The sequence below is a fragment of the Pithys albifrons genome, chromosome 3 (genome assembly GCF_047495875.1).
Source record: "Pithys albifrons albifrons isolate INPA30051 chromosome 3, PitAlb_v1, whole genome shotgun sequence".
Taxonomy (NCBI): Eukaryota; Metazoa; Chordata; class Aves; order Passeriformes; family Thamnophilidae; genus Pithys; species Pithys albifrons.
In genome coordinates this window covers 67,600,489-67,624,973 of record NC_092460.1, presented here as the reverse complement: position 1 = coordinate 67,624,973, position 24,485 = coordinate 67,600,489, and the positions used below count along the sequence as shown (strand labels likewise).

At 42.1% G+C, this 24,485-nt stretch overlaps 1 protein-coding gene across 2 annotated transcripts in view; it reads right to left on the bottom strand.

Annotated features, from left to right (window-relative positions):
* Positions 1–23,616, bottom strand: part of WIF1 (WNT inhibitory factor 1) — a 40,483-nt gene extending 16,867 nt beyond the window's left edge. For both annotated transcript variants that reach the window (XM_071549972.1, XM_071549973.1), the window contains exons 1-3: positions 23,394–23,616; positions 23,158–23,297; positions 3,732–3,840 (exon numbers count right to left, since the gene is read on the bottom strand). In XM_071549972.1, coding sequence (XP_071406073.1) covers positions 3,732–3,840; positions 23,158–23,297; positions 23,394–23,529 — 385 coding nt within the window. In that variant the 5' untranslated portion in view covers positions 23,530–23,616. The remainder of the gene's footprint in view (positions 1–3,731; positions 3,841–23,157; positions 23,298–23,393) is intronic.
* Positions 23,617–24,485: the final 869 nt, after the last annotated feature.

Sequence of the window (24,485 nt, the reverse complement as noted above, 5' to 3'; positions counted from 1 at the left end):
CCTGGGGTAGGGAAAACCTCAGCTCTGGTTTCTGCTTCCCAAATTCGGGAGGCAGTTCACATTTGTCCATCACTGGCTAAAAACAAGAAGAGGGAATCACAGCTCTGAACTTTTCTCTGCTAGCCATCCTCTCAACACAAGGCCACGGAACGACCTCTCCTGCTCATTTATATTTTTGAATCCTCTGGAGTGCTTGCACCCAGGGCTGCAGAGTAGATGGCTCTAGGAGGAGTGATGAAAGTTAAATTAATATGAAAAGGAACCTTAAGGAAACCTAGTGACTTATACCTAATTTAATTTTAGGTGGTAATTAGAATGCTTTCCTGGGATGTGGAGGATGCAGGTTTAATCCCTTTTGCCTGGGAGCACATGCCTTTACCCTCTGGTCAGGAAACAAAGGTTCCCTAAATTGTCTTCAGTAGAAGCAGGTTGAGAGTAACTCCTGTATGTCTGCACAGACCTTCAAGTTTGCAGGCTTTACTCACTTTAGTGAATATGCCAAAGCCACCACCAAAAACAACCCATAGTCTCAGGTGTGAGACTACTTAAGGGACATCTCTGAATGACCAATCCAAATAGAAGCAGGTACAAAGGGTCTGGAGAGGAGTGGAGTCTGGAGAAGTTCACAGTCCTGCAGCCCACTGTTGCTCTCTAACCAAGAAGATACCAGTTTCTGCCCCCAAGCTTGGAGAGAATTTCAGCACTTATATTTTAATGCGTCAGCATCAGCAGTGGCAGGGAGAGCCTGGTCATAGCCTGTACTGGCAGCACCAGAAAGGCATGGCACTGCCTGGTTCAGACAGGGACAGGAGGGGCCAACTGAGTCACTTAAGGGGCCAGCTCTTTCTCATTCACAGGCCACTATATTGCTTCTGGGCACAGACCAATAGCTGGTTTTACTTTCCTGTGTGTGTTCAAGATGTTACACCTCGCTTTGTATTGGAACTTGCTGACCTCAGATTGAACCACTCAGTCATTACAGGCCTTCCCCCCGCCCCCCCCCCCCCCCCCTCCCCCGCCCCGAAAGGAGCAGCCAGCTGCTTCTCATCAGGCAGGTACCCACAATTCTCTCAAATATCTTTTGGACAAGCTGAGTAGTTTTAGCTGAACCTCCCACTAAAAGTCATCTTCTAGAGCCTTCTTAACCTCTTGCCATGTGTCTAGCTGTAACAATACCTGTGGCTGTAAGCACTGAATCAGGTAGCAAGACTGGGATTTGGGAATGGGATTTCAAATGAGTCTAAAGAACCTAGGTGATTTAAATCTGATTTAAATCCAAGGAGAATTTGGTACCTCATTTCTTTAAGGAGATACTGAATTAGAGAAAGTTGAGAGAAGGGCAAGGCTGCATCCATTGAGAAACAATTGACTCTTCAGTCTAGCAAAGAGAAAACTTAGGGGATACATAATAGATATGTACAAAATCATGACTGCCATGGATAGGACCAACAGTATGGATTGACTACTGTCGCTACCAGTGCAAGGGCTAGTGCCCATCAGATGAAGCTGTTGCAGACAGACTTGAAACAGCAGGGTTTCTTGAAATAGGAGAGGGATCTTCATGCAACGGGAGGCAGTGAACTCCTTGTCAAGGTGATTTGACATAACAGAAGATGATACAGACTCAAGGAGAGCCTAGACATGTACTGGAAAGAGAGATCTGTAACCCCTGGGAGCTTACAAAACACAAATCACTTAAGACTCAGAAAATTCTCCAAGCTGAAGTTAGTCAGAGCCGAGAGGGTAAACTGAAGTATCACATATGCTTATCCTCCTTTTGCTCTTCCACACGTCTTACGGCCACCACTGGCCATAACACACAATACAGGCCCTACAGCACTAAAGCCATCCATATGCCTTATGTGGTGGTAAGGCAAATATCCTCAAAAAAGTTTTAAAAGTCCATCAATTTTGACAAGAACACTGGGTTCAGCTACTTCCAAGTAAGGTATCTGTTAATCGTCTTTCTTGGTTCCCACTCTCATGTTTACTACAACTGTCTTTCCTCTTTTACTTCTGCTTAATTGTCTTAAAGGACAATTTACTGTCTTTGGGCTAAAACTCTTTTTCAGGAAATAACAAATGTTGATTTCTTACTAAATACAAGCTTGCGGTTGAATTTCTTCTGACGTGTATGTGTAGAAAAATGATTTGGTAAGGCAATGGATCCTGGCTAACTAGACTAGATTTGTCATAACTGTTTTGCGAACACATAAATTATAACAAGTAGCAAATATTCACTACTTTTACAGCATGTATTTATTTAAGCCTACCAAGTTAATTTTGGCCAGCTAGCAGAAAGTGTAAAAAACCCACCATCATAATAGCGTCTCACCATTTAACAGTGTACATGCTTCAAATACCATACATACACTGATTACCAATCGCTATTAAACACTGGAGACGCTGGAATGCCAAACAGGACTTAAAGACAGCTTAAATACACTAAGCCCGTGGTGCAGTGCACATGATCCATGTAAGGGAACACCATGGGCATGCCCGTATTAGTCCTGGAACTGAGGTACTAGTGCCGCCAACAGGGTAAGTCCCTTTTCCCTTTAATCAGACCTGTCATGATGGTTAACAGACCTTCTGCTGCAGCTATGAGATCTCATCTCCGTCCTCCCTGCACTTGTAGATTATGTTTTCCTAAACACAGTCAGAAGTGGATAATTTTGGTCTAGCTTTTCTAGATCGCTAAAAATTAAAGAACAAGTTGGCTTACACTAAAGGATGCCGAGGGCAGAGCTTCCCACATATCTCCCCTGCTTTATATGGAGATGGAAATAACACTTAACAAGAATTTGGCCTTCATGACTTTTTAGTTGCTTTTAAATGCCTTTACTCAACTTTTATCAGGCTTGCAACCAATTTAATAGCAGAAGTTGTGGTACAAATATCATAGCACCTCTCACCGAAATGTACTTTCAATAATACTCATTCAATCCCCACTGAATAGAGAGATTGGTCATTAATGTTAAATTCCAGGTGTCACAGCAAAAAGCTGTACTGAAACATTACTTCAATGCCAATCTACTACAAGGTGAAAATGGAGAATATTAAACACAAACTTTCAGAATTTATCCACTGAAAAAGAGAAGAGGAATAAAGACTGGTCAAAGATGAAAACGTATATCAGTGCTCCATCTGCAGCCCAGTTCTGTTCTGCTTCTCATTTCTTTCCCATTTTATCCTCCACGGTCTTAGGATAGCTAAGGCAAGTCATGAAACCATGGCCACCAAGATAGTACTGTCATCCAGATGTACATTTCTGCCTTTCTACCACAGACTACCATGTATGAGCCCTGAAACAGATCACATAAACTGTTATTTCTCCGCTTCAGAGCTAAGCGGATTCAATAATGTCTCATGGAAGGTTTTTTTACTCCAATCAGCTCACTATGTTCATTTGTGCTTCTGGAGCCCTCACATTGGCTTGGGCTCAGCCTCTGTTGTGGAGGTATAAGTTCCAGTGAAGGACCAAGAATACACAACTTAGGAACAAGTTTCTGTTGATTTATCTACACATAATAGTTTTATGTAACTTGCTCAGACAAAATATGCTGCTGTACTCAGGCAAGGCACTCACCAACTCTTCTGTGCCAAGCAGGGTGGCAAGCATTTCTTTAGCAATAAACTTCAGAATCACAATTTATAATAAAATATTTAGACTTCACTGACTGTAGAATACTTTTTACAGGAACACAATTTATAATATCAACAACACAAACCTGATGCTTTATGAGGAATTGTTCCAAGCAGAGGGATATTTATAGTTGGATCAGCCATTATGCCTTTATCCAAAGAGTGCAAAGACAGGAACTCGTAGTAGTATTCAGCCTATGACAAAATAAATAAATCTACATTTATTTTAATTGCATTCACAGAAACAAACTATTTAGCATATAAACTGGAGCAGAAAAACACTACACTTTTCATTATGCTATTCACTATAATTTCCCTGAGTGCCTCTTCATCTAAGCATAATTTTCAGGTGATTTTGTCTTACTTCAGAGATTACAAGTGACCGTACAGTAATCAGCACGCGTCGTATCAGCAGGGAAAGTGGCCTGCATACAGTGGACAACTGCTATACAGAGAAGACATTTTTTACAATCCTTGCCACTTATCTGGCAGACAACAAAATTGCACAAACTAGGCTAATTCTTAAGGTTGTTTTTTGTGCAGAATCCTCCTGGAACTGATTGATGAGCCTGGATGACCTGCCTGCACCAGTTTAAAGGGCATACACACACGCGTGATGCAGCTGTGGTATGAAGTTATCCAAGCTTGCTCTTGGTTGATCTGCACAGCATAGCACATTGCCTTGGGCAACCAGTGCCAGTAGCCACATTGGTGTAATGCCATGCTAGAATGCATATCTTGCTTACAGCTCCAACACTGCTCTGTTCAACCTCAGTTCACAAAATTGTTCCAAGGGTGGAGCTGAGAGCTCTCCTACCAAGTCGGCTTCATGTCACTCGTTATTAACTGCAACATAAATGATTTGTTTTGGCAATTCCCAAAAGGTGTTGGCATAACTCAGAAGCTACTTTCCACTACCTTCATCCTACTCCTGATAAGCACCTGCCTTGTGGCACAGATTGTAGGCTTGGGTACTTTCTTTCATGGGATGCTGGCCTCTCTGTTGAGCCATCTTGATATTCAATGCAAAGTGATGTCATGTCTGCAGTCACTGTACACACCATGTACACCTGAGACGTATGCATCTTAGCAAGTCACTGGAGGCTTCCACTGCTGTCAGTGGCACAACTGCTGGTGCGCAGAGCAAGTGGAAATGAATCTTCTATGCTAAATTGTGGCTTCTCACTTACCATGAAGCATAAAGGGGGTTACAGGTAATTCTACCTGCTGTTCTCAGAAAAGCCCTTGAGACCTTAGCATGGGCACCAGCACAAATGTGTTTACATCCAGCAACTCACTGACAGTAGACAGTATTGTTCTGTCTACTTTTAGATAAAATAGTGAAATAAAGAAAGATTAAAGCCAACATTTTATGAGAAATTTGGGCTGACAAATGGTTGCTAATTTCTGTCTACAAGATGTTCATCAATGTCCCTAGGCAGAAAACTGTCCTTTTTTCTCCTGTAATAACCTGGCTCCCTAGTACAAGGAAGACATGGACTAAGTGGAGTGAGACCCGTGAAGGACCACAAAGACGATCAAGGGACTGGAGTGTCTGATGTACAGGGAGAGGCTGAGAGACCTGGGACCATTCAGTCTGGAGAAGGCTGAAGTGGAATCTCAACAATGTGTATAAATAGCTGATAGGGGGTTGTAAAGAAGATAGAGTCAGGCTCTTCTCAGTGGTGCCCAGTGTCAGGACAGAAAGCAATGAGCACAACAAAGAAAACTTCATAGGAATCTGTCAAAACACCTTTTTACTGTGTGAGTGACTGAGCACTAGTATAGGTTATCCAAAGAGGTAGTAGAACCTCCATCTGTGGAGATATTCTAAACCCAGCTCAATACAGTCCTGTTCAAGGGACTCAAGTGACCCTTGAGTAGAGGAGTGGACTAGGTCATCTTGAAGTCAGACTGTCTGGTCTCAGATCAGCCTCAGCCCTCCCACGAGTCTGTGCTCTGCTAACTTGAGCAGAAGTCCCGGCAGGATGTGAAAGACCATCTCCCTTGAGCTCCTGATGACACAAGCAGAGCACTCATGACCTGGGTAGAAAGATTGTTACGAAATTCCTGACCAGTCCTGGCAGCACATCCACTTGCTCTGTAGGGACATGCTGTAAGGTGACCCCAAACAGCACGAGGGTCTGCACTCTACATAGACAGTCTTCAGAGGGCATTGTGTAGGCACAGAGACCTTAGAGGAGGACTTGCAAAACAATAGGGAAGAAAGTAATGAGAGGTTTTAAGAGTGAGTTAAACACATGGAGTAAATGTGAGAGGGAGAGGGGACATGGAGAGAAGCAGTAAAACCAGAGATGAAAAATGAAGTCTGGGGTAATGTTCAAAAGGCTGCTTTTAATTAAAGACATTTTTTTTCCAATACAATACACCATGCCAAAATATGAAACCAAGCCATAAACTCAGATTGTGAACATTTTTGTTTTCACATAAAGCTTTGGTTCCGAAAAATAATTATATGTCTCCACACATCTATAGAATAGTGCAGTGAGTGAGTCAATGCTGCACTGTCTGTTTCTCATTGGTTAGCTTTGATGTTTGCTTGTATCTAAACCAGGTCATAATGAGTTATGACCTGGGATATTAAAACATCATGTTCTTACCATTCTAGTAAACAACAAATGGTAACTAGATGAAATAGCTCCTCTCCCATATTTTCCATTCCAGCCACACTGTTGTAGCAGGTCAGCTTGTGAGCCAGAGCCCCAGTTTGGAGGAAAAGAACTGGAATCTCATTTTCTACAGCCAAAATGATGCCTAAGGATAAAGATATAAAGAAGGTTCTCTGTGGGAATGGGGATCAATTGCTACATGAGCCACAATACTCACCACCTTTCAAAAAAGTAGTTCTCCAACCAGAGTAGAAGCATAGCAGCAATTAGTGCCTGAGGCAAGAGTACATTTTGATCACACGTTAAAAAGATGGGAAGAGACATTGCACAAGCAACAGGCTGCTCAGGAGGAAAGCCACACCGGGGAGACATACTTGTTCCCACCATTTCTGTACAAAGGCTTGTACATCTGTCCTGTTGACAAAAAATGAGCTTCTTAAAATGACAGTATCTAAGAATACCTGAAATACCTCAGGTAGATCCGGCCAGCATAGCTTCAAAGTAATGGAGCCATGTGCTGCAGAGTACATTTGCAAATCATATGCTGGACCAACTTGGTTAAATTTTGACATACAAGTTATATAAACTATCATAGTCTAGAGAAGCTGCACAGTAGCAAAAGCAGAGCAGTTTAACTCCTCAAACCTGTCAATCTGAAACAAGATTTGACTGCCATAAATCCTATCTATTTAGAAAAAATCTGTCTTGACACAATCCTTACATCCAGTCTCCAATATTGTCCTGCTGTAATTGGAGTTGATTGCCAATTAACTTGCATTAATCATCATGACTGAAAAGCAAAAAACATGCTCTCAGTAAATATTTACTGTGCTCCAGCCTACCATGAAAGTTAGTCACGATGGTTAATTGAAGATATAGCTCTGTGCAATTAAAATATTGTCTAGTGACTACCATAATTTATGCTGTAAGTGGTCATTGTGAGTGACCTAGTAGAGAGAACAAAACTTCCTTGGATATTGTTGAGAAATAAAGAGAAAAAATCCATAATCTGTAATCCCTTTTTCATTATAAAGACATTCTCATATTTTTGTGGAGTTCTTTGTAAGACAGCCTATAAACTCTCTGGTATGTGAGGGTCAAAATTTGGTAATGAGCTAAATCTTAGAGGAAAGTGTTGTCAGAGGTTGTGGAGGAAATGGGGTTTCCATTAAATTGTTAATCTTTGACAACTGCCCACTCTGCACACACAGAGGACTTCTGGCTTGACTTTATGAAGAACACGAGGAAGAATACGCTTTAATTCTGTGGAAAATCTTTGTCTGAGACCCTCAGACACTGAGGCAAGGGCCCTTGCAGACCTTGTGTGAATGTTCTGGGGACTTGGTGCTTTCAGGCAGCAGGTAGCCCTGCATACCTGCCCTTTAACAGTTCCTCATGTGGGTAATACCCTCAGCAAATGGAGGAAATTTCACTTTAGGCAAATAATTCCATGGTTGAGATTAACTTTATAGACTTTAAATGGCTGTTTTCTGTTAATCAGAGGAATTTAAAAGGTTATAAAAATAGCGAAGCCATCTAACAAGTATTGTAGCAAACATCTGTTGGCAGTTTTGTTTTAAATGATACACAGTAAAAATTCTTACACAACTCCACTCCTTCATACAGGATCTACTGCACTGAAGTTTTCTTATCACTCAGATGCCATGCTGTACTGTTTTCTGTTTCATATTTAATTAAAAAATCACAATAATGTGCTTTATGTTTTCTTATTTTTACTTGAAAGATGTAGGATGAAAAGTAATAGTAGTACCTGAAGCAAAGCAGAGTAGCTTAAACTGTTGTATGTCACAGCTCAATAACTAAACTTGCACTCTCTCTAATTAAGAAGTGAATGTATGTTGGCTTTGGAAATAGATGTAAGAAGTTAACTATATTTTTCCCCTTATTTTAAAGAGATCAATGCTGAATGTTCTGCTCTGTTATCAATTAAATTACAAATACATCCTAATGCTATTTTTTTACATTTAAAGAAAGAAACACATTAAAAAAAGTTCCATTTTATCCCAGATCCATGAATATTTCTGGCTACACACACACACCAGAAGATTCTGCCATGCATTACCCATAGCAGATGCTCACAGCTGCATATGGCATAAATAAAATCACGAAGTGAGACACTGTATGTGTTTGTTAGGTGCTTACAGCATGGACTATTACTTCTCCAAGATATTAACTGCATTAGATCAGAGGAGTTGGTCTGTCTATGTTCCAGGATGAAATGTGAAGCAAAGTGAGATGAATTCCAAGAAGAGTATCCATACTGTGCATACCAGGCTATTGAAGGAGTCTGGCCAGAGCATGACTATGTACATTTTGTTACTGTGGTGCAGTCTAGACACTGCTGTAATGAGCAACATAATGGTACCTCCTTAGACAGTACAGTGTTTACCTACAGACTGCCTGTTTCTCTGCCAGGGACAGCAGCTTTGCCTAACCTGTTAATTGGTCCTGTCACAGAGGGGGTAAACCATTTTTTGCACCTCAGCATGACACCCAGAGACTTGCCATCAGCCTCACAAGGCAGACCCAAAACAGAAGACATGCTTAACCATGTGAAGTGACACATAAACATGTTCTGAAAAAAACAGTTTACCCAGAAGACAGGATAACCTGTTTTCCAGCACTAGCAGCTTAAGGGTATGGGAATGAACCACAACAGCAGTATTAAGAAATGCAGAGAATCACACAAAAGGAAGAGTAGGTAGTTGGTGTTTCTGGGGGGAAAAAGGGACGTGAATTAGAACTCAGAGAAACAGGCAATCTCAAAGAAAAATACATTATATGATAGTGGTAATCCAGTAATGCTGTGGTGAAATGCTCACAAATCCACCAAACTTGTTCTTTGTCTGCTTTCTTCACATTGAGAAAACTCTGGCAGACTGAAGAAAATCCATGTGTTAGAAGGAAGACTTTTTTAACAATGGAGTGAATCCCTGCATAAAACTTTCAACAATAACTACTTGTGGTTTTAATGGCTTTAGAAGAATGGTACAAAAACTCTCTGATTTTGTCAAAGGAAGAAGACTAACTGGTGCTTAATGTCTCTAGTTGCATGCAACTGTGGATGGCAGATCAGATCCTCCAACAGTTGAAAAAGAGCTGGAAAAGAGAAATTGCTTGTTTACTATCAAAAGAAACTTCAGATTTTGAAAGATGACAATACAAAGTTCCAAGAATGCTTTGCACTTGAGAGATGAACAGAAATCTTTGCAGAATACATTAGCTTTTCCTTTAAGTAATTTGAAAGGAATTGCAGTCAAAGTAAATGTGCTGGTTTAAAGGTAAACCGGCAGGAGAAATGAACCCAAGACAAAAGAGATTATAAATCCGAGTTACAATTTAATAACAATATTACAATAAATGCAATGGCACAAAGAGAAAATTGGTTTTAACCCACAAAACCCAGAAGTATGACTCAGCACCCTGGGGCACAAACACAAACGGGTTTGTTAGCTCTTGTGCCTAACCCCACGTGGTTCCCCCCAAATCCAAAGTGAAAGGAAGTGAAAAACCTGTTGGTGCAGCTGATGGTCGCAGTCTGGTTGAAAGTGGTGGTCTCCTCCTGTTGAGGTTCTGATCCTCCTTGGGATCCACTGAGTGGTTCCCCAAGTCCCAAAACCCCCAATATTATATTCCCTCAGGTCCAGGTGGGACTGCCCAGTACCTCCCTCAGGGTGGAGAGTTACACAATGAGTAATCTCACTCTGTAAGTCATGGTGTATTTGGAATCATTGATGGTCCATTAGCAAACACGACACCTCAGTCTGGGTTTGGAGGTGCTAACGACTTGCTGGAAGGGAGTTGTCACAGCTCTTATCTCACAGGCTTCTTTCACACCCAGCTCACACCCTGAGGGGTCAGGTGTGCCCTGGGCAGCTGCTGCAAATGGTCCATTGTTAACAGTTCATGGGAAATGAATAGAGGGTGTAGAATACATAGCTTTAGTCACACCCACACAGTGATAAACTGGTGCCACCTGCTGAACTAGGACAGTAAGTAACAAAAATCAGCATCAAGAAGCTTGGTGAGGTCACAAAATAATAATTTAGATTACATTTAGCATAGTTTCTTGCAGTTGTCTGCTCTTTGGGAGACGTAGGAAACAGGGCAGCTACTTGGTCATTTTGTGCTGATATTTTCTCTCACCACACCCTGAACTCTGGAAGCCCTTTAGAACTTGAAAAGGTCATTTGAAGGCAATGTGAGACTGGAAGCTTGGGAGAAAAAGCTTGGCTTGGCAGAGAAAGTAGGATTTGAGAGTGAGAGAGAAGTGAAAAAGAAAAATCCAAATATACCAGCAGAGCATTAATTCTGAAAGTCATCATCTTGTGCAGAAAAAGCAGGCTACCTGAGAGAGAGGGACAAATAAAAGCCTATTGCACATTCTGTCTATCTTTAGCCTGCTAATGGAAATACGATTTTGGTTTTTATCAGAGGCAAGCCCTTGATGCAGTAGGTATCTGCAGTGGGGACAATGGGGCCATTCCTCAAGGCTACAGCCTTGGAAAGCAGCATACAGGCAAACAGATCCACAGCAACCTCAAGGTTAAGTAAAAGTACACTGATAAGCAGGCATGTGGCATGCAGGATCTCTTTAAAAAGTCACAACTAATTTACAGCTCCTCATTGAGGAGAGTCTGGGAGTTTCTCACTCATCTACCTTGCTTTTTTTGGAAACAAAGAAAGCAAAAGAGCAGAACTCTGCATACTTAGACTTCTTTTGTTTAACAGATTTTCTGTAATGTATTTTTTCATAGCTTCATTGGAGTTACTTTGAAAAAAATAAGCTAAAAGTAGACAAAATAATTTGGGTTTTGATAAATATGCATAGTTAATTACATCTTGCAAATCTTTAGCAAGGAATGATATTTCTCAGAAATTAACCAGGCCTGGTGCATAAGTTTCCTTTAAATTGTTTTCTCATATATCTTACAGATGAATATCAGATAACTGCTTTGGGGAAAGGTAGAGAAGCAAACAGTACACCAAAACGAGAAATAGCATTGAGTTCAGATTTTAAATTAAGTAAAAGACACACAAACCTTTGTTCTCCCCAAATATCTAACCAAACATATTGTTCCGGTATCCTGTGAACTGGTAAAAGCTATTCTCCTGCAAAGTCAATTCTTGTTCCAGCACAGCAAGGGCTAATTCATTCTTTTGTCATCTAGCAAAAGATCTGTGCTCTCTCCAGTGGAGATTTCATGATCAGGGATGCTAAAAATCTCCCAAAGCTAATAAAAAAGGAGAAAATTATCACTGATTTTAGAGAAAAAAATCAAATACTCATCCTAACAAAGTAAGTCTCTTCAAATCTGCTACTGCTACCTGAAACACATCTATGTGGCTCTACCTACACTGAGAAAAAACTGCAAGGTTATCTTCCCCTCCTCACGGCTTGAAAAGTAGGTGAAAAGCTTGGCTGGCTGATCATGGGAGTGCATCTTTACATATATTGCAGACTATTTAAAGTTTCTGGCTTTGGATAGATTTACTTACAGTTAATAATTACTGCGAAAATTGTTTCCAGAGAATGTAAAATAATTTCAATAAAATCTTTACAATTACAGAAATGATTTCACTAACAAGAATTTAGATTAGTTATGGTGGGGATCTGCACAGGCACTATATATAATTAAGCAGAATCTTAAAAGCACAAACGTAAACCTTAGAGATGGTGGCTCATCTAATGTGATCAGGAAAAGCTCACAGATGAAGAATAAGCTAATCCACTTCTTAAATGGTGGTAAACATGGATAATGTACAGATTCATTTTGGTCGTGCTTCAAACTTCTAACCCTTTGTTCTTAAACCTCACAGGACAGCTTTGAAGTTGAGGATAAAGCTCCTCTAGCACACCATTACCAAAGAACAACCTTCTGATTATGATCTCATGAAAGTGTAATCAATTACTTACACAAGTTAAAAGCGTGGCAAACAGCAAAGGTCACGTAACTGGGCCTTTATTGAGTCCATGTGTTTCACTCTTGGCTTTAACTGGCACTCCTGTATAATAAATATAAATATCTCTCCTCAAAATGTAAGCAGCGAACTTAAGTAATGAAATCTCACAGCAGCTTTTGTCAGACTGGAGTCCTTCCAGAGTATCAAAGAGGGAAGCTTCCACTTTTGTGTACCCATGTGACAGAAAGTTTGCAGCACCTCTGAGTGAGAGTTGCTTTATTTACCACTCAGCAGATAACAGTCTTTAGACTTGTTTTCCACGTATATGAGTGTTTAAAAGTTAAGGTGAAGGTTGGACAAGGACTCTGCACCAGGAGGCTTTTGTGACCATACCAACCCTATACAAAGCGTGCAAGTGAGGAAATCCACTGGTCAGGATGAGACTTGCCTCAGCTAAGGATACTGCTCTTCTGGTGCAAAGGTAAGGCCCATGCTCTGCTGCTTCTGCTCATGAGGTACTCAAGCAAATCACACTGGAACATGGGCATTCCTGAATCAAGTGAGCCTGTCACTCCAACAGCCTTTGCTATTAGGGGGGTGCACACAGGATATGGGCTCCCTCCTGTGGATCTCCTGTGATGTACCAGAGAAGGACCGTGCAGAATACAGCCTGGAAGGCTGCAGCTAAGGAAGGTGCCACATAACCAGCTCTGTCCAGTTCTGTTGAAAAAAGGGGCTCTCCCACACCATGGTGGGGAAGGAGATACAATTTCTGCTCCACTTTAAGTGTAGAGACAAGTTGCTGTCTACACAATGGCATTCAGATAATGCAACATGAAAATTATTTTAAACTTAAATCCCTGAGGACCAAATTGGGTTTTCTTCCTAGCTTTAATTTTTTTTCCTTAAGGAAACAGAGGAAATGCTATACAAAATCCACTCGTGTTAATGAAAAGTTTCAAGTCTTACGACATCCAGTCAGAAATCAGGAAATACCAGTGAATAATGCTGTATGGACAGACTTAACTCCAGTTATACAGGACTTTAAAACCCCACTAAGAACATGAGCCCATACTAATCTATGAGACATAACTCAGTGCAGCTTCTTCTGTAACTGTGAAACTTATACAAAGAGGCACTCCTGAAGTCCTGCAGATTTTCTGAGTGAATGATGGTTATAAAAGTTGAGTAACCTTTGAAAATTTGGCTCGTTCAGTCAACTGGATACATTAATATGCAGATTCACAATAAACCACTTGGTTGCAAGTTGTGCAGTACAAGACATGCAGAGGTTATGGGAAAATATGCTTGCACATGAAGGCAAACTACCTCAACATAAGAATTTTTTGCTGTAACCTTTCAATTGTATTTAATAAACTGAGATGCATATGTATTAGGGGGTCGCAGAAACTCGAATGCTACAATTTGCTGACCACGAGATTCATTAGAAATGTTTTTTTGGGAAATACGTATGGAAAAAACTGTCAAGACTAAACCATGCTGATCATATGCAAATATCCACATATATTTTCAAATGCAAATTTTAAAGTAGTAGAAGTCTGTTTCCGGAAAAATTAGGATTTATCTGTAGGCTATTAACATACACCTAAAATACAACAGGTGAACAATGCACTCCTGTTAAAAAGTCCATTTTCAATGATATACTGAAAGGTGTTAAGAGTTGAATTTCCAATATGAAGATTTTACAAATTTAAACGTAAGGATTTTGTTTTGTTCTCAGATATTCTCTGTTTGAGTGGTCAGGAGTTCATCTTGCGCTTGCCAGAAATGTAACTTAGACTTTACCACAGGAACTAATTTAAGTATAGCATTATCAAAATCTGACTTATCAGGAAGTCTATAATCTGAGATGAAAAGCAAGCTTCCCCTAAACATCTCTGCTCCTTGATTATCATCAGAGTAGATGCTTACACATTTAAAGTAAACTGTACTGTGAATGTGCCTGGGTTGAGAAAACCAGATTCGATGTCAAGGCATAATAATAGTGTGCAAAACAGTGTTGGAAACTCTTACAGCTGGGTATCACTTTGAGAAATTCTGCTCAGATTATAAGGAAAACTCCAGCCCTCCTTTCTGTGTTTCATCATGCTTGGGGGAGTTCCTGCAGACTGGCTCCTTCCTCCACCTTCCTCTCTCCTGAGTGGAATAACCAGACAGAGACTGAGCAGGAGACTGGCACAACTCTCCTCTGGGCAGAGAGGATTAGTTTGGGGATTGTGTTTTAGTGGGGAATGGTTATAAAGGAATAAGAGAGCAAAGAAACTCACAATACCACTTTCACAGAAGCCAATGGTCATCCCTTTATTCTCATCTCTCACAAAAGTGGCTTCCTGCTCCCCACTCTTCATGAGACCTTCATGAGGGAAGGGAGGAAATCCTGAAGAACCTGGGTATGCTCCATCACCTCCTCTAAACCACAGAAGGGAAAGACCTCATTGCAATTATATCAGTCTTTGCAGACAGAGACAAGAATACATAAACCAATACCAACCTATAGAGAGAAGTTTCTGTTGGGGTTGTTGTGGTTGGGAAGAGGTGGAGAAACAAGAGATTTTACAAGAATTTGGAGAGATGGTGAGTTCTATGCCTCCAGGTCACCATTCCTCTTGCCAACAAATGTTCAGATTTCTCATTGTTTTAAATATTTCCCAATAATTTAATTTAATTTAATGAATTTGTACTGCTTGACTGTATTTTAGAGGACGAGAAAAAACCTGCTTTTGGATGAATTAATGGTATTACATAAATATGTTACATACTTAGAAATGTTTTAAATTGTGTAATTCTACAGTCAGATTTCAATGCATCGAAACACAGAATGAAAGTAACAGTGGCATCATGACACTATGAAAATTATGAAGTTTACTTGACTGTAAATCTTTGGCAGGAAAACTAAAAACGGTCCATTAATTAAGTAGGATATTCACAATGATACAATTCAAATGTCAACTCTGTTAGTGGGCAGGATAAGGTGCAGACTTTGTCCAATCAAAGGAAAGTTACTGTTATGTCAAGTGAAAATGTGAAACCCACGTGGCTCTTGATGTGATGAAGGCTTCCAATTTCTGCCTGTAAGGGACCAGTATAAACTTCTCCACCCTGTATCTAACACCAACATGTCACATCTCTGACCAGAGGGAGGCAACATGTTGGGGCACAAGCTTTCAGCTATGCTCCTTTGCCAATACAGAAATCAGATCATGTCTGTGCAATGTAAATAGATGTTCCTGTGCAAAACTGGAAAGAAGAAGATTAAAAAAGAGCCAGCACAAACAAAACCAACCAGCCAAACCAAAAAAACAGCAAGGTAACTGCCAACATGCCCTGTTGGCAAAATACTTCCCAACTCTTATTATGGCTATGCATGTCACTTGTTGCTTGTGATTACAGATTCAGGTAACTGTATTTTGCTTCTCCTCCCTCTCTGACAGATGATGTTGTGCTCTGCTGTGCAACCTGATTGTTCTCCCTGACAGTATCTGCAAGGAATACTGTAGGCACATAGCTGCTTGCACCAACTTTACGTATCTGTGCCTTCACAAGGAGAAAATGCATGTGTTTCAACCTGGTTACTCAAATGATCACCATTTGAACAGCTCAGTTTGCTTCCCAGAAATTCTACAAGGAAGAGAGCTGGCAAAGGCTCAAACTTGGAAAAATTAAAGCAGTGTTTATTACAGTTTAAAAGAAACAGGTTGAAGTTGGTACTTGTGCTCCTTACTGAAGGTGTTCAGTGGACTCGCTTATTTGCCTATGCAGTTTTAAGTCTCAGATTCCCTCTGGCTCTATCAGTGTTCACATATTTGCAAGTTAAGGGAAAGTAGAAAACATTGTAGGGATGGCCTATCTTCTGCTCATCAACAAGTTGTGATCTGTCCTTGTCTTCCATATGGTCCAAGACAAAACAGGGTCATAATCACAGTTCAGGCTCTGAACTTGTTCTCTGGCAGTCAGGGTAGTCCAAGCGCCTGCCTTCTCCTCCTCTGGCCAGCCATCATTGCACAGGCTGGTTCTGTGGCTCCTGCTACTGGTTTCTGTGCTTTAGAGCTGGTGACAGATCTTCTCACTAGTGGGCTGCTGTTTGAGGAGTTTGTTTTCCCTGGTGATGGGCCAAAACCTGAGGCTGGGAGACTGCCAGGTTTGACAATAGTCATATTTATTTCCTTTAGGATCAGTTGGGTTTAGCTAGCTGTTTATTCAGGCAAAGACACAACTTCAGAGGATGTGTGGGACCAGCTCTGAAAGCAGTGTTTGGTCTTCAAGTTATTTATTGAAGTATTCAGCAATGATGGCAGCAAGTGCTGAAGCAGCTCAAAGGTAATTGCTCGCTTTTCCTTGTATGGTCAAACAAGATAGACTACACCAGTTGCTTGCAAAGCAAAGCAAACTTTCATTCTAGATGCAAAAAATCCAGGGGTTTTCGTGCTGTTTGGCTGAAAAAATAGTCCACCCCAAATGTTTGCAAGCCATTGCTAAGGTGTTCTATGAACAGATTATGAATCCACATACTGTGGTGGATTTCAGGTATCATAGTTGGGTAAAGTCTTAGAGTGCCTCTGTACAACAGTGTGTATTTGCTTTATTTATATTATTTTCTTTAAAGGTAAATTTTAATTTGTTGCTTCACTGTGATTGTACAAGCCAGTCTCAGTTTTGTGTTCCTGCCTGGCTCATTTTCTGTTAATGGCTGGCTTGGGGATGAGAGACCAGTGGGTTTTGTATACTTTGACTTCAGTAAGGCCTTCAACACTGCCTCCCACAACACTCCTGAAGAAGCAAGCAGAAGAAGCAAGGAAGTGGCATTACATAACTGAGGTGGACTGGTCCAGTTGAAGGCCAGTTGGTAGTGTTACACCTCAGGGATTGAAACTAGGTCTCAGTGTTTAACATTTTCATTAATAACCTGGACATTGTGACAGAAAGCACCCTCAACAAGTTTGTAAATGATACAAGACTGGGAGGAGTGACTGATACACCAGAACGTCATGCTGCCATCCAGAGGGACCTCTGCCGAATGGAGGAATGAGCAGAGGGGAACCTCAAGAAGTACTGCACCTGGGGCGGAACAACGCCAAGCACAAGTAGATGCTGGGGTGGAAAAGTGCCTGGAGAGCCTGGTGGACACCTAGTTGACCAGGAGGCAGAAACGTGCCCCTGTGACAAAGAAGGCCAACAGCCTCCTGGGCTGCATCAGGCAGAGCCCTGCCAGCCCGTAGAGGGAGGTATTACATTTCCACCTTGTCTGGGCTACAGTTTGAGATACTGAAGAGCTTGGCCACAAATAAACAGTTAAAAAGCAAAGGAGCAAACAAAAACCTTCCTGTGAAACTAAATAAACCCAACATGGTAGAACAGCAGAATAAAAGAGCTTGATACAAGTAAAATAGCATCTTTCAAAAGGTGGAATTTGTACACAAAAAAGGAACATAGAAGAAGAACAAACCTTGGCAAGCCAAGTGTAAAGCCACAGGAAGGCAAAATAAAAGATGTTTTGAGATGCACTTTCTTGAAAACATGAAAAATACTAATCAGGAACTCATTGGTCTGAGCTAAGGTGTATATAGTTCTTAAAACTCTGTTCAACATGATGCAAATATCTACAACATATCAGTTTTGAAAGCTCTGGGTCACACCAAATTCCTCACATATCTCCAAGTCCTAGGAAGAGTCTGGTTTCTTACATTTGTTTTGTACGTACATAATTCACTTGGCTAGAAGCAAGTCAATCGTACTTGTAGCTACCCAAAAAAACCTCTTTGGAAAGCAGGATACCAACAGAAGATGTTAAATACATGAAAAATTCTTCCAGGTAGCTCCGTGGTATTATTTGTAATGGCATTAACTTTAGACCACTAAGAACATACCTGTGAAATTGTCTGTAAAAAAAGAGGTGATATTGACAGAAAACCTTTTCACCTCCACAAAGAAGAGGAAAGCAACATAGCCTAGATTTTATATATCAAAAAATCTGTTAGTAATACAGGCAGTGAAATCTGTACATTTTCACAAAATACAGTCTTGAAGCTTGGGGTGACCTTGTTAGTTCCAATGCTTTTCAACAGTTATGTTGTACATTGCAGCCACTACTGTAAAAGTAGTAGAAGCATTTTATTACTCTTTTTTGTTAAAACTACATTCGAATATTTATAGAAAGAATAAACAATGAAAATCTTGAATAATGGTTTACTTAACACATCTTTACACTGTTGAGTAAAAAGAATAATTGTGTAGTTTACACATATACCATGTAAATTACTATGGAAACCAGATGTAGCTTACACTACAAGGTGCCTTGTAACTCATCTCTGCTGAGCAATAAATCCCTCCCTTTTCTCCTTGGCAAAACTTTGAGAAACTTTACTGCTGTTTTCTATCAGCAGATAGAACAGATGGCTGGCACATGCCTGCTTTACTAAGAAAGCGGGATCTCCACAGAATTACTTTGATCCCTGGTGGCATGTCTACAACACAGAGATGCAAAATACCACAGCTGAGCAGAATCTAAATATTAGAGGTTTGGAGCTGTGCTCTTGATATGAGAACTCCCTGTCTAAAAATCATACTCACAGTATGTAAACATCTTCAAATTCCACATGGAAATTTTGGTACAGAGCTCAGAAACAAAGTATTCCCCCGTTTGGTGGCAGGAAGCCACAGTGAAGGTACTACTGTAAAGCCCCAGAGTGTCAGTTTATGCAATTACCTTGACCAAACTTTAAGAACAGCCATACTTTTACTGGGGAAAAAAACCCCCATACCTAAATTTTGCATATGAGACATTCTTTAAACTGAAAAGAATCACTGTAATCACTGTGTATGAATAAGACATTTACAAAAAGCTCAGTAGTTTCTTTGAAGAAAAGTTTCCTTTGAAGAATTTTATGTTTTGAAATTCATTCTTTGGGGGTTTCTTTCATTTTATCAGGAAAATAGCCATGTTTGAATGGAGCACTCTGTTGCATCACTAATGCCTTAAAATTAACTTTTTTTGCGGCCAGGAAACAAATGTTCTCCTGGATATTCCATTTTAACTTTGCAGTCAGGCTACATCTCAGTAATATAAGGCCATTCCAGAAAATTCAACTGAGTTATTCAGGGTTGATGATCACACTACTGAGGTCAGAATTAGCCACCAGAAGTTGTTAATTATACAGCGTTCCTAATCTTCACTTAACAACATAGAAATTATGTTAGAAAATGCATTGATTACATACATCCCTTCTTTGTAAGAGTTGCACATCTTTTTGCTTTACTCGAGGTTGACAATTACTCTTAGGGAGTAATTTCAGATGTCACATCATGGGCATGCATTCAACGATGCAACAGGAGAGGAGCTGTGGGGTACTCAAAACAGGGAAGTAGGAAGTGAGCTGCTACAGTGATTCATTTTACCCCAAATACTTCTCCCATATCTGAAAGGAAGAAAGCAGCCTGAGCAGGTTGTAACCCAGACTGACTATTTCCGTGGATCACACCAGTGACTGCTACAGAATAAAAATTCCAACTTGCTTTTTTGTTTCTTTTTTTCACCTCCCATCTATTAAATCAACTTGGCTGCTGCTCTGTCACTGAGCACTTGCTGCCTGTGCACTAACCAACTTTTTTTTTTTTAATATGGTTCTTTTCCAGCAGTATTCACTCACATGTGAACTTAATTCTATTGCTGTCAGAAGTCCCACTGAAAGTTAAGGACGCATACTGGGTTTTCTGGATTTGGAGTTTAAATGCCTGTCATAAGTTCCTACATACTGTAGAGATGATGCTGTCACTGCAATCTTTGGTACCTTCCCCTGGTGGACACAGTGAAACATGCTACAGTATTAGTCAACGTGACAGGGGCTCACTCGGAATTTTATAAGCTCAATTTTCCCCAGACGACACCACGCTCAAAAGTCATGATTTTTTTCATTTACAAAAACCATATAGAATAAGAGCAAGAAGCATGCCACTGAGGTCTAGTGGTTACACAGATGCCTATTGTATACTATATATTAACACTGATTTTTGCTTTTTTAAACCTTTCAAATCAAGGAGCAATCTTTGCAAACGTCAATTTTAGCAGACTATATTTTTTTTCTAAAGAGAGTATAACAGCTGCAACCTTATGTTGAAATTCACAGGTAAAAGCACATAGTGAATAAAAACATGACAATCCCATTTAGCAGTACTTTAATCTTCTTGTAACCCCTTGCTCATCCTGACTTCACTAGAAAGAACTAGTTATTCAGCACCTTCAGACTCTTAAATTTTGGGGTTCCTCTTCCATTTCCTAATAATTAAATAGAAGTAATAGACTATGAACTAAAAGCAACTAATGCTTTTCTCTCGTTAATGTTTTCTAGTGAAAATGGTTTTAATTGTTTATAATACAAAATCTCTGTCTCATAAAATGTATCCAGAAGACAAAGCCCACTGTATCGGAAACATAACATCTAAATGTAGAGGGTTTTTACCACTTCAGTTTACACAGAATACAGGTACAATCTAGTCCTTAAAATGAGCCTTTCAAAAGACATTTTTGAATCAGAATATTCAGCAGTGTGGGACTGAGAAGCATTGCCACTTCCCGTGTTGGATTTTTTTTTACTCACCTGGAACTTGGATCATTACTTGTCCCAAGAGCAGGCAGATAGACTGTACCCACAGGATATTTACACCCGCTTTCCACAGGTGTAAACTGGGATGCAAAGTGTCCTGTTGGAGATCCCAGATGTGGTGGGTTGGTCTTGTCTGGCTGCAAGACACCCACGCATTTGCTCTCTCACTCCCTCATCTTGTTGATATCAGGGCGAGGAACCATGTAATGCCTGTACCTACTCAGGAAAAGTCTATCCATACATCCAAAAAGGGAGTAGCTATTCCTTAAGGCTGTAGCATATACAACTGAGAGCCCCCAAGAGCTTGGAGCCCCAGGGAAACATCTTCAAATTTCAAGTGGGACACAAGGTTATGAGGTCTATAAGGCAGAAGACTCAAAGAACAAATATTTCAGTTTTACCAAACAGGAGGCAACTGTATGTTAGTTAACAGCTGTTTTACAGAAAACAGCCTAGTACTTCGAGATCTAAAATGCCTTTCCTCTTTCAAAAAGTATTAGTTTCCATTTCTTTTCCTTCTGCCTTTCTTGACCCTCTTTTCCCTTTTCCCTTCTCTTCTTTTCCTCTCCTTCTTTTCTCTTCTCCCCTCTCTTTCACTTTCCATTTCCCTTTCCCTAAGACATCCCAAGAAAAAGTACACATAATAAAGGTAGCAAGTGTTTAGCACTTTCCTGGATCTGTCAATGGAAACCTCTAAGAACATGTATACTTAAATCCAAAATAGAACACTGGGGGGAAAAAATGTACTTATTTCTTCCCCTCATAAAATATTGGAAATTCTGGAGAAACGTAATGTTACTTTAACTATTTAGGTATTTCACTTAGTAGCTGTGCCACAAGAGGAATTCAGTAATTCAGAAAACAGGAAAAGGTTTAAATGGTTTAAACAGCTTTGCTGCTGCTCAGAAGGGATTTTGTCCTGCAAGTTGCATCAAGCAGAACACTTCCCTACACTGTCTTTAAGCCTGTGGTTTTTCTCACTGAAATCAGTGTTAAACCCATCTTTTCCTAATGACCTACCTGTAAGCAGCAAAGGAGGGATAGGAAACTACAAGAAAGAAATACAAGAGAAGAAGAACAGGGTTCAGTCTAACATCTCAATCATCCTTTCCAAAAAGAGCTAGTTCCATCATGAACAGCAAATGAAGCAGACAGAGAAATGGTGCAAGAAATATAGGTTCAAAAGACACTAATTATTTCTAGGTATCTAAATGCCAACCCTTGGCATACAAAGTTGTTCTTCGTAAAGCTGGACAGGAACGCCAAAGCCCTTGAGCAAGTCACTTAGCTTTTGTAAGTTCTGTCTCCACAGTCCCCTCCCTCTCTAAAGGAGAGGGTGAAGCATTTCCCAAACTCAAAGGCTTTGTGAGGACAGCAAAAATTGCAAGGGCCTCAGACAACACTTTAAAGCCAAACAAGTCCTGTAGTTAGAGTAGGTTCAAACAACCAAAACCACAACCAAATTTGAGAAGCTGCAATTAGTTGAATTATACAACCAATTTTCACTGACTATTTACATGTAAATATTGTTTAATCACTAACAAGCTCTTTATTGTATAAAATCAATATTCAGCACTGTAAAAATGATTTAATTTTATCCATGGTTTTTATTGCCACCACGATTTTTTCTATATCCATGATAATGTATGCTAACAAGTTTCAGCTTTATGCAAATTCAACATATGTTGTCAGTGTGTCAAATCATACATATGTTTCTACATGAAAATATGTCACAGATTCTTACTTTTTCAACAAAAAGAATCCAAAGGGATTCAATACACTGCAGATTTACATGGTTTTGCAATTTAACTTGGTGAAATTAAGTCTACAGAAGAGAGTTATTATTTACCAGAACTATAAATTAAGCCTGCACATTTAGTACGCAGAGATCAATGAATAACCTGTAGCGTATGTCCACGAGCAAAAGAAAGCAGAAAGAAAACTGCTTCCACTTAACTAGTGTCTGGTATAAAATGTTATGACAAGTGCAGGCGACTGGGGTCTTCCTGGTGAACTCTGGCTCACGCCACGCCAGTCTGAGGCTCGTCCAGCGCCCGAGAGCCCCATCTCTACCAGGGACCTTACCACCCCACCTCCCACACACTTTCCCAGCCATCCGGCCGCGTGTCTCGCTGCTCCCCCGAGCCCGGCTGCGCTTCGGCACCCCGCGGGGTTGGAGGCGCTGCCCACGCGAGTCTGGCGAGGGGTACGACGGCCGACGACCTGCACCCCTCAACGTGAACAGTTGAGGTTTTCCTCAATTATTCCAAAGCCCAACCACCTGCCTGGGGTTACAGAGCCTCCCCCGCCACTTGCCGCGGTACTGTCTCCACACCTACCCGTCCCGTTGCCTGCCAGGTGAAGTTCATGGCATGGATGCCGACGGGGATGGCGGGCATCCTCTGCTGAGCTTTCCTGAAGTCGTGGGTGAACGGGGCCATCTTCCCCTCGGACACGATCAGAATATCCTCCTCGAAGCCTGCGGAAGGCAAAAGGGCGCGATGGGCAGCGGCCCCGCTGGGCTGGGCTCCGCTCCGGGCTCCCGCCCGCCGTCGAGGGAAGCGGCCCCACTTACCGATGAGGACCCGCGCTTGCTGGGCATCGATCCACATGTAGAGGGTGTCGGGCTGCCGCGGCGCGGCCCGCAGGCTGCAGAGGCTGAGGGCGCCGCAGAGCAGCGCGGCACAGCACAGCCGCCCCGCCGGGGCCATGCTCCCGCACCGCCCGCCCGGGGCTCGCCGCTGCCGCTGCCGCTGCCGCTGCTGCTCTTCCTCCCTCCCTCCCTCTGCTGCGGGGCGGCCTCGGCGGGGCGGGCACGGGGAGGGCGGCGCCGCAGGCAGCGAGCAGCGCGGCTCCCACAAGCCCCGTCCTCCGCACTGCCCCGTCCTCCGCACTGCCCCGTCCTCCGCACTGCCCCGGCCCCCGCACTGCCCCGGCCCCCGCACTGCCCCGGCCCCCGCACTGCCCCGGCCCCGGCACTGCCCCGGCCCCCACCGCGGGCGGCGGTCACAGCTCCTCTGCCGCGGCTGCAGGTGGCCGCGCGCTCCCGCAAGTACAGAGCCCAGTGCCGGGACTCAGTGCGTGACCCACACCCCCTCTGTCACAGGAGACCTGTGACACGGCAGGGTCGCCGTGTCCCGCCCCTCTCTCCGTGTCCACCCTCCCCGCAGGCGCACCCCGGCCGTCAAGGTGGCACCACCACGGCCACAAATGAGACCCTGGAGATACTCGTGCCCCTAAAGAAACGAAGTTTGCGCACAGCGCTCAACTGGCACGCGTGGGGTCTGAGTCAGGGGATGGGTGGCAGCACCGACACGGCAGGTGCGTGCAGTGGGGTTGGTCCTCATAGCGGGGTCCCACGAAGCTGGGCGAGGCGCCCCCCGGCGCCCGCGGGTCGGGCCCCAGGGCGAGCCATCAGCCGGACAGTGCCACGGGGACAGTGCCACGGGGACAGCGCCACGGGGACAGCGCTGCCCAGCCCTGGGGAACGACGCGGCGAACGTGACAACGTGCTAAAGGGAGAAAAGGATTGAATCTGGCGTTTGTCCGAAGGTCTCGAGAGCAGTGGAGGCTGAAAAACACTGACATGTTGCCGCTTACACAGCAACTGGAACTGGCTCAATATAGAAGCTTAGTAAAGCTGAAAGAATTCAAAAAGTTAAACAGA